Source organism: Chionomys nivalis, chromosome 8, assembly GCF_950005125.1.
Source record: "Chionomys nivalis chromosome 8, mChiNiv1.1, whole genome shotgun sequence".
NCBI classification, from domain to species: Eukaryota; Metazoa; Chordata; class Mammalia; order Rodentia; family Cricetidae; genus Chionomys; species Chionomys nivalis.
The window spans coordinates 48,195,876-48,206,653 of record NC_080093.1 but is presented as its reverse complement, the minus strand read 5'-3'; the positions used below and the strand labels follow the sequence as shown (position 1 = coordinate 48,206,653).

The 10,778-nt window shown below is 49.0% G+C and overlaps 2 protein-coding genes across 2 annotated transcripts; both read right to left on the bottom strand.

Moving 5' to 3' along the window:
* Positions 1–2,658: 2,658 nt before the first annotated feature.
* On the bottom strand, positions 2,659–4,928 carry LOC130880172 (cytochrome c oxidase subunit 8A, mitochondrial). The gene is made up of 2 exons (XM_057779105.1): positions 4,721–4,928; positions 2,659–3,109 (listed from the first exon to the last, which is right to left on the bottom strand). Exons 1-2 carry the CDS (start codon positions 4,832–4,834, stop codon positions 3,014–3,016), a joined length of 210 nt encoding a protein of 69 aa, XP_057635088.1. The 5' UTR covers positions 4,835–4,928; the 3' UTR covers positions 2,659–3,013.
* Positions 4,929–9,038: 4,110 nt separating this feature from the next.
* LOC130880043 (60S ribosomal protein L9-like) lies at positions 9,039–9,700 on the bottom strand. The gene has a single exon (XM_057778863.1). The coding sequence runs from the start codon at positions 9,682–9,684 to the stop codon at positions 9,106–9,108; it is 579 nt and encodes a 192-aa protein (XP_057634846.1). The 5' UTR covers positions 9,685–9,700; the 3' UTR covers positions 9,039–9,105.
* Between the last annotated feature and the right edge of the window lie 1,078 nt (positions 9,701–10,778).

Genomic DNA, 10,778 nt, shown 5'->3' with positions numbered 1-10,778 from the left:
TGGGAGCTTGTAAGTGGCCCAGCTACACCCCTAGAGTTGTACTGCTGTACCCACCAGGGTCTAGGGATGCGGGGAGCTGAACAGAGGCTGGACTTTGGGGCAGTTAGCTGAGCTGTGACAGTCACCTGTAGGATCCAGGCCACTGAAGCACAAGACAGTGGGGAGCAGAGCAAGGGAACACAGAGTTCTACCCACACTCCTAGCTGGGGACCTGTGGCAGTGTCCCGTTGGCCCCAGAAAGATAACAAGCACCCCCTACACTTGCCATAACCCATGGAACCTCCTGAATCAGGTGTTTGCACTTGTGTTGTATTTTTGGAAGCTTCATTCAGGTTATTTTGAGATATTGAAATTTACTGGCTAAATTCGTTCTCCAAGTGTCTCTGAGTCTCCATTTCATGGACCTGTGACAGGGAACTCATCTGGAAATGTCATACATGAGTTTGCTTTGTGTCACCCAGAGGCTGAGAGACAATCCATCTCTTCCTTTCCACACTGCTGGCAAAATCCAGATGGTCCTATGTTAGGGGAAGTCTCCCAGTCCTCCTAGCAGTAAACTGAGGGCTATTGCAACTGTGGCTAGGCATCCCTTAGCTCTAACCCACTTCCTGCAGTGACAGGATGGGCTTGCTTGCAGGGCATGCCGTGTTGGGTGATCACATTAGGCCACCCAGATAATCCAGGATATCTCTAGGCTCAAGGCCCAGAACCTTAATCACATCTGCAAAATCACCTTGGCCATTCAAAATGACATCATGGATTCCTGGGATCAAAGAAGTGACATCCTGCCTTTTTTTTTTTTTTTTGTAGTCCTGAAAACTGACTTGTTAAGGTCACCCTGGAGTCTCCAGACTCTCAGCCCATGCCCATCACACACCAGACAGGACACAAGATATAGCTCAGAGCACAAAGCCTTACTTGGTGGGACATCATTTAAGGATCCCTAGCTTGGTGAAAGAGCCACTGAAAGGTGATAGATTCCAGGCCCGTGAGGATGCCCAACCATGACAAATCAGTGGAAATCTCTTAAGCCCTCCTTCATGTCCCCAAGCCATGTGCCAGCCCACCCCCCCACTTCCCCTGAGATGTTAAACCTGCTTAAGGGCTCAGACCAGGGTATGGGAACTTATAGCCAATTGGCTTCCCTCCAGCCTGAACTGACTCAAGACAGAACTTTGGTTTCGAGCAGTTCTGTGACAGGGTGTCTGTCATATACTTCCTGGGCACAGAATAGGAGATAATTAATCCTTGGCAGAGCAGTGACATTACCATAGAAACTGGACCAAAACTTCTGGAACTGCATCCTTGCTTCAGGACAGCCCATGGCTCTGAGATCAAGGTATTAATCTCTGTCGGTGGACAGAGCAGGTCTGGGCAGCTGAACCTCTTCTGGCAGCAGAGGTTTGGCAAGGAGGGCCACTGTCCGCCCACAAGCCTCCATCACTTCCAAGGTGAGGAAGCAGATGACACACACCCCGTTTTCACCCCACCCTGAGCTGCTGTGGACAGGAATTGTGAAGGCAGGTACAGACAGCTGAGGTCACTTGGCCAAGACTTTTGAAGTCATCCCTTCATTTTTATCCATTTCTTTAGTGGGGTTTTTGTTTTAAGAGGTAGTATCTTTGCTGGGCTGGTGGTGGCACACACCTTTAATCCCAGCACTTGGAAGGCAGAGGCAGGTAGATTTCTGTGAGTTTGAGGCCAGCCTGACCTACAAAATGAGTTCCAGAATAGCCAAGGCTTTTTACACAGAAAAAACCCATCTTGGAAGGTTTGGGGGGAAGGGAGATAGTATCCTTACTATGTAGCTCAGGCTAGTCCGGAAGTCAGGATCCTTCTGCCTCAGTGTGCTGGGATTACAGGTATGAGCCACAACACTGGGCCCTTGAGACTAGGCAGCAGCATACTCCCCCTGGCCAGTGTCCTACGCTGTGCCCACCTTGTAACATTCTCCGCCTACTCTGGCAGCAGGTCCACAATTCCTCGGTTGAGGGCAACAGCCCCTCAGGAGGCAGGGAGTCCTTTCCTACCCTTAGGGAAGCATCCTTGGCCTTGGGTGTATAGCATCATCAAACACCATGCAGAAAAGCCAGGTGTAAAGGGAACGGAGGGGAGCCAGCTCTACCTGAAGCTCAGAACACAGGCCTCCAGAAGGCCACTGTTCCAGCCCCAGGTGCACAGGGAATGGTGTCCCTGTGTCTGTCTGAGCGAAGTATCCAAGTGAAGTGAAGCCATGTCACCTTCGGGGGCCCAGAGTGTGGCTTCCTACGCACCACATGGCTAGAGAGGCCATCTCCAGATCGCCCCCTCCTGAAAATACTGAGGTACAATGAGGAAGGCCGCTCAGCTGATAGCATTTATGAAGGACTAAACAGGCCCTGAATTTGACATAAGTGGTGGTAATGCCCAGCACAAACCCCTTGGGCTCCACCATACCCAACCTGCAAGGTACTGCACATGGACACCCAAGCCAGCAAAGACGCTTGATAAAACATCACACTACAGCTGGCCTTAAAAGTGGAGTCCTCTGCATACAGACAAGCACTTACAGGGAGCCACAGGCAAGGAAACTGGAAGGGATGAGCAGCAAGGTGGAGCACTCAATAACAGGCGTTTTCCAGAAGCCGAGAACCATTTAAATAAGTAAAGTACAGCTGACACACACCTAAGAAACCTCAGACAGCACTGGGACCTGCCCAGCCAGGTGTCCCCCCCATAAGCCCCAATCCAACCATCCTCGGTTCCTGTGCAGGCAGGAGCCCAGAGCAGGAGGGCACGATGTACTTCTGGGGCAAGGTTTAAACAGACTTTATTGTTACAAGGGGGACCCCACCAAGCAGCAGCAATATATGTGGTCCCAGTTGTCACCATGGAAACATCGAGAGGTCATGATTGCAGAAGAGGTGACTGGAATTGAATGGCATGATCCCAGGGAAGGCCAGCCAGGAATGCAGGAAACATGATCAAGATGGGCTGGCAAGGGTGGTCTAGTCACAGAGGGAGGAAGCTCCCTTCACTCCCGCTTCTTGTAGCTCTCCAGATGTGACAGGACCCAGCCCGCAGGCAGGAGGCAACAGACGAAGCAGGAAGTGAGCCCAACGGTGACATCCTACACAGAGCACAAGAAAGAAGGATGCCTCAGGGCACGGATTCTGTAGGCACTCCCGAGGCATAACTCTCAGCGAGCCAGGAGCTCAGTGACTCCGGTAGACAATCTAAGCAGCGGGCTCCAGGGAGTTCCCTGCCTCTGCCCCCTTCAACACTGAAGTTAAAGACTAGCTGGTGGAGCCGGGCGGTGGTGGCGCACGCCTCTAATCCCAGCACTCGGTAGGCAGAGCCAGGCGGATCTCTGGGAGTTCGAGGCCAGCCTGGTCTACAAGAGCTAGTTCCGGGACAGGCACCAAAGCTACAGAGACCCTTCCTCGGGGGAAAAAAAAAAAAAGATTAGCTGGTGGCTGGGTGTCCAAACTCAAATCCTTATGCTTGTGAGGCAAGTATTGTACAAAATAAGCCATTTCCCCAGGCCCTTGTTTTTTGTGTGTATTTTTTCTTTCTTTTTTTAGTTATTGTTTCGAGACAGGGTTTCTCTATGTAGCTCTGGCTGTCCTGGAACTCACTTAGTAGATCGCCTGCGTCTGCCTCATGGATGCTGGGACTGAAGGCATGTGCCACCACTGCCTGCCTGGTTTTTGTTACTTTTAAAGATTTGTTTTAGCTGCATCTGTGTGGTGTGTGTTGGGGTGTGAGCACAGGTGTGTGCTCCTGTGCTTTCCCAAAGGTCAGGGGAAGGTGTCAGATCCCTTGAAGCTGGAGTTACAAACACCTGGCTCGTTACACGGCTGCCAGGACCCACGCTTAAGTCTTCCTGTAACCACACACCAAACATTCTTAAGTGCTGAGCCACCTACTTCTCCAGCTCCCAGGCACAGTGAGACCCTGTCACAAAACATGTCTCATTATGTTGCCCAAACTGGCCTGAATTCCTGAGCTCAGTCTTCCTGCCTCAACCTCCCCCATGACTTGATTGTCAGTTTCCTCAGTGGCAACACTTTGCCTCTACCACTAATTCAGTGCCCAGCTGCCTGGATTCAGGACCCACTCTCACTAAAAACAGGAAAGCTTAAAATAAGAAAAAAAAATTTAAAAAAAAGAGGAAGAGGAGGGCCTGGGCAGGGGTGTAGTTTCTGACAAAGCCGGGGTTTGATCGCCTGCACCACATAAAACCAAATGCGGTGGCACGTGCTTGCAATCCCAGCACTACAGGTGCAGACAGGATTATCAGTTCAAGGTCAAATATGGCTACAAATTTGAAGCCATCCTGGGCTACGTGAGACCCTACCTCAATTTAAAAAAAGGAAAGTTTAAAAAGTGAAAATTGTCCACATAGCTATCTTTCATTTCTGATAATTCCAAAGACAAAGTGGGACTTCTACATTTCTTAGTTTAAAAAAAAAAAAAAATAGAGGCAACAACCATTACCGTCGCTGCCTGTCAGTCATCAGGCATTTCCCACCAAAAATTGGAAAGGTAAACCGGTTTGGAGAGGCTGAGCAGCGAGTAAACAACAAAGCGGGCTGACGGGCTGACCTGAGATCCAAGGGCTTGGGGGGGAAAGACCTAGGGCTTAAGAGCATCCGAGCAACTTGTCCCATCCACGCCCTGCAGCCAGGCCCGAGCAAGGGCAGCAAGCCGCCCCCAGCACCCTGTCGGTCCCGCTCACCACGACCCCGATCTGCTCCCGCGGCGGCTTCGAGTGGACCTGAGCGCGCGGCACCATGAGCCGCCGGGCCGAGCCGGTCAGGCCTCTCAGCAGCAGTGGCGTCAAGAGAGACATGTTAGCGCGCCGACCAAAGACGAGGACCAGAGGCAGACCAAGGTCAGGAAGTCAAGATGGCCACACCAGCCGGAAGTTCCGGCGCTGAAGTTGACGGACGCGGCAGCCCGGAACTATCTCGGAAATGGCGTCACGACAGTCCCTCGCCCGCCTGGGTCGTTTCTGGCGCGCTCCTCGAAGCAGCCAATCGACACCATCCTACCCCGATGGGAGGAGAAATGATACACCTTTTGTCCCACCTCCACCATCTTCGAGAGTGACGTCTAGAGCCACCCAATCACACAAGCAAGAAGTATAACTGAATTCTTGACTCCTCCCCCCATTCATATAGCTGTTTAGCATCCTCTCTCCGCAGGGCCTGAGACGATGCTGAGAGTAGCCTCCCAACTGGTCGCCTCTGCGTTTAAAAACACTGTTAATAGCCGAGCGGTGGTGGCACACGGGAGGCAAAGACAGAAGCATCTCTGAGCTCCAGGCCAGCCAGGTCTACAGAGCGAGTTCCTGGACAGCCGGGCTACACAGAGAAACCCTGTCTCTTAACACACACACCACAAACACACGTTATTATATATATATATTTATATATATATATATAATTTTTTTTTTTTCGAGGCAGGGTTTCTCCGTAGCTTTTGGTTCCTGTCCTGGAACTAGCTCTTGTAGACCAGGCTGGCCTCGAACTCACAGAGATCTGCCTGCCTCTGCCCCCCGAGTGCTGGGATTAAAGGTGTGTGCCACCACCGCCCAGCTAGAGTTCCTTTTCTACTGTCCTCCTTTTCATCACGCCAGCTCCACGTCCTGGCCTCCACATACTAACATGGCTTCTTTATTCAACAAGTGCTTATTAGCCCGGTGGTGCGCCAGGAAGTGTTCTAGACAATGCAGTGAACAAGGCAGACAGGCTTCTCATCCTTCAGAAGAAAGATGTAACAATAAGAAAGCTTTCTTTAAAATTTTTGTGCATGTTTTTTTTTTTTTAAAAAAAGATTTATTGCCGGGCGGTGGTGGCGCACGCCTTTAATCCCAGCACTTGGGAGGCAGAGGCAGGCGGATCTCTGTGAGTTCGAGACCAGCCTGGTCTACAAGAGCTAGTTCCAGGACAGGCTCCAAAACCACAGAGAAACCCTGTCTCGAAAAAGCAAAAAAAAAAAAAAAAAAAAAAAGATTTATTTATTTACTATGTATACAGTGATCTGCCTGCATGTATGCCTGCAGGCCAGAAGAGGGCACCAGATCTCATTATAGATGGTTATGAGCCACCATGTGGTTGCTGGGAGTTGAACTCTGGACCTTTTGAAGAACAGCCAGTGCTCTTAACTGCTGAGTCATCTCCCCAATCCAAGAGAGCTTTTTAAAAAGGATTTGTTTATTCTTTTTTTTTTTTTTTTTTGGTTTTTCGAGACAGGGTTTCTCTGTGGCTTTGGAGCCTGTCCTAGAACTAGCTCTGTAGACCAGGCTGGTCTCGAACTCACAGAGATCCGCCTGCCTCTGCCTCCCAAGTGCTAGGATTAAAGGCGTGCGCCACCACCGCCCGGCTGATTTGTTTATTCTTTTTTTTTTTTTTTTTTTATTTATTATGTATACAATATTCTGTCTGTGTGCATGCCTGATAGCCAGAAGAGGGCACCAGACCCCATTACAGATGGTTGTGAGCCACCATGTGGTTGCTGGGAATTGAACTCAGGACCTTTGGAAGAGCAGGCAATGCTCTTAACCTCTGAGCCATCTCTCCAGCCCCTTGTTTATTCTTATTTAATGTGTTTTGTCTGCATGTATGTCTGTGTGAGAGTGTCAGAGCCTCCGGAACTGGAGTTGCAGACAGTTGTGAGCTGCCACTGGGTGCTGGGAATTGAACCTGGGTCCTCTGATCAGCTAGTTGAACCTGGGTCCTCTGATCAGCTAGTGCTGTTAACTGCTGAGTTATCTCTCCAGCCCACACAAGAAAACTTTTAATGCTATGGTGAAGATAAAACTGCCATATATTACAGGTCATGGTGGTGCACACCTTTAATCCCAGCACTCGGGGGGCAGAGGCAGGCGGATCTCTCTGAGTTCAAGATCAGCCTGGTCTACATAGTGAGTTCCAGGACAACCAGGGTTATGTAGAGCCTGTATCAAAAATAAAAAAATAAACAAAAAACTGCCTTCTGTTTGGCAGTGTCTTTGAATGCCTCAGGACACCTTCTGAGCACTCCACACCTTTGCATCCTCCACATCCTGCAGCAGCTATGGTAACACTAGTCAGTCACAGGGTGGACCTCTATCCTAAGCCTAGGCGGATACCTGTAGGCAGAGGCTGTCTGACTACCCACACTGTCTGTCTCCCAATATCCTGACAATCCTCAGACACTGGAAGAATGTATTGTATTCAAGTAGGTAAAAGGCAAAGCAGAAAAAGGAGCAGGGCGAGCCTTAGAGCCAGGCCCCAGCCACACACTTTCAACTGTCTTCCTCACAGTGCCATGAAGGGAGCTGCCAGTACTCCTGTGATGTTTCACCAATAGGGAAACAGGCTGCTCAAACTGTGCAGCCGAGAGGCTGCCAGGCAGGATTCCAGGGCAGGTCTGTACCCCGAGACTGCACTTTGAACTGCATACCAGCCGCTGACAGAAAGGAGTCTCTAGAGCTTCAGAGAGGTTTGTCTGTTTAAACAGGGTCTATGTGTCCTTGGCTTTAACCCCTAGGTTTTACCGGATGACCCTGAACTTCTGATCTCCCCATCGCCCTCTGCTGACTATTGGGATTACATGCCTATATAAGCGTGCCCAGTTTTTGCAATACTGAGGATCAAACCCACAGGCTTGTGTACATTAGGCAAAAATTTGATCAAGTGAAGTACAACTCCAGCCCTAGAGAGCAGGGTGTTTGTTTGCTTGTTTGTTGTCTGATATGCTGAGGCAGGACCTGGCTCTGTGACCCAGGCTGCCTTCACACTGGTACTCTTCCTGCCTCAACCTCCTGGATGCTGGGTTTATAGGCATCTACCACCAACCATCCCAACTTCACAAGTTCATTTTACATCCAGGGTCAACAGCATCAAAGACTGTGGCAAGGGATGGGAGCACCGGGGAGAGATAGGGAAATAGCTTTGAAAAGAACCTCAACTCCTTGGATGAGGTGGAGAGGAAGTGAAGGAAAAGTGACAATGTACCAGGGTGTCTGGGAGGGCAAGCTGTGTCTTATGCCTCTTCTGATGTGTCCCTGGTCCTAAATCAACCTGGTTTTGGTACATCCTCAGTTACTAGCCACCCCTGCCTTTCTTTTTCCCTGGGCCCTGGCAAACAGTCTAGGACAGATAATTCTAAATTCCTCAACCCCATCTCTAAGGGAACAGGAGCTGCTATCACCAGGGAAGAAGGGAATAACGTCTAGGTGTGAGCACAACCATGAGAAGAGCCTGGAGCCATCCCAGCATGAGAGCCTATCTCAAAATAAGAATTAAAAATATCCTTGCCTGGTGTGGTGGTGCATATCTTTAATCCCAGCACTTAGAAGGCAGAGTCAGGTGGAGCTCTAACTCTACAGTGACCAGGAAGAGCTACATAGTGAGAGCCTGTATCAATTAATAGCGATAATAATCTTGAATATACATATAATTTTACTATTGATGGAAGACAAGCTGGGGCTACAGCTTAAGTCAGACAAATAATTGCATAGCATGTACAGAAAGGACCTGGGTTCTCTTCCCCAGCTCTACACAGACAATTGATTTGGTGGCCCAGCCCTGTAATCCCTGCTTTTGGAAGGCAGAGTCAGGAGAACCAGATTCAAGGTCATCCTTGACTATATCAAGTTTCTAACCAAATAGGGACTTTGGATGGGTATCTCTTTTGTTTTAGGTTTTTTTTTGTTGTTGTTTGTTTTGTTTTGTTTTGTTTTTTGAGACAGGGTTTCTATGTGTTAACAGCCCTAGACATCTTGGATCTCGTTTTTTTAAGTCAGGCTGGCCTTGAACTCAAAGATCTGTTTCTGCATCCCTGAGATTGAAGGTGTACACCACCACACCTGGCTGCTTTTTTTGTTTGTTTTTGAGTCAAGTTCTTGTGTGGGCCTGGCTGGCCTAATGTTTGCTATGTGAACTAAGCTGGTATCCAGTTTCCAGCAATCCTTCTGCCCGAGCCACCCAACTGCTGGAATATACACATTAGGCCTTTTCATTGTTGGTTCTTTTTTTTTTTTTTTTTTTTTCAATACAAGTCTTTTATTGTCCCAAAAGACACCCCAAATCGTAATAAAATTCCGAGCTTGTTTCTGGGACTGGTACCTTATGTCTACTCATCAGCCTGCTGCACTGTTCCCTTTTCAGACACATAGATACCATCCAAAAACTTCCTGATATCCTTGTTCTTAACTGTTGTGGCCTGCTGTATCAGAGCCACCGAGTTTGAAACAAGTTCAATATCATTTCCTTCAAGGATTAATTCATCCTTCTGGGCTTGAGAGACAGAACAAGCAACGCCTGTCCTCATCCGAACCCTGCGGATGTATTTTTCACCCAAGAAATTTCGGATTTCAACCAAAGACCCATTCTCCTGAATAACGACGTTGATGGGGAAGTGAGCATACACAGACCTCATCTTGTAGCGGAAGCCCAGTGTAACACCCTTGATCATGTTTTGAACGTGGCTGCAGATGGTTCTGACGGTGGCCAGTTCCTTCCTGTTGCCCCACCATTTGTCAACCCGGAGCCTCTTCTTCTTCTTCCCAAGAAGGCTCAGCTCTACGTTGATGTGATTGAAGTCCCTCCGGAGGGTTCCTCTGGGGCCCTTCACAATGACTGTGCGCCCCTTCAGAGTGATGTCCACATTTTCTGGAATGTCGACCGTCTGATTGCTGAGAATGGTCTTCATTCTCGCAGTAGATGGGGCAAAGCTCATTGTTGGTTCTTGTTTTATTTGTTTAATACAGCATCTCACTCTTGCAGCCCTGATTGGCCTGGGACTCTCTGTGTAGCCAAGGCTGGTCTCAGACTTATGGTAGTCTTCCTGCTTCAGCCTTCCTGAGTGCTGGGATTATAGACATGAACCATGTCCAGCTAAAGAGATTCCTCTAGCTGTGCTAAAACACCATGACCAAGATAATTTAAGATTGAGCTTATTTGGGTTTACTGTTCCAGAGGATTAAATGCCATGATGGTGGGATAGAGGTGGCAGGCAGCAGACATGGTGGCTGGAGCAAGAAATTGAGAGCTTACGTCTTGATCCCCAAACACAAAGAGAGCCAGGCACTAGGCGGTGGTGGCGCACACCTTTAATCCCAGTACTTGGGAGGCAGTGGCAGGTGAATCTCTGTGAGTTCGAGTCCAGCCTGGTCTACAAGAGCTAGTTCCAGGACAGGCTCCAAAGCCACAGAGAAACCCTGTCTCGAAAAACCAAAAAAAAAAAACTTAAAAAAAACAAAAACAAAAACCAAACAAACAAAAAAGTCAGCAGTGGGAATGGTGCCTGTGCCTGCTGCCCTCTATGATACTCCTCCAACACGGTCACACCTCCTAAATGTACCCAAACAGCACCACCAACTGGGAACCAAGTATTCCGAGTATTCAAACTTCTGCGTCTATGGGGACAACTCTCACTTACGCCATCACACCCACTGGTACTCCGCACCTTGTGCCACCTTCAAGAATAAGGAGCACTATTCCTCACCTATGATTGCCCCTCAGCTGACTGTGGGCCTCCCACTGTGCTAAGGGCTAAAAGGCCCAACTGAGATCCTGCTTTAGGTTAAAGGGCCCTAGTTGTTTCTACGGTTCCCTCTTCCCTATACAGGACACTAAGAAGAAATGCCAGGCCTTGAGGATGGGCAGGGGAGCTGGTCCCTAGCTCTGATATATGCTTTTTTTTTTTTTTTTTTTTGGTTTTTCGAGGCAGGGTTTCTCTGTAGCTTTGGTGCCCTTCCCAGAACTAGCTCTTGTAGACCAGGCTGGCCTCAAACTCCCAGAGAT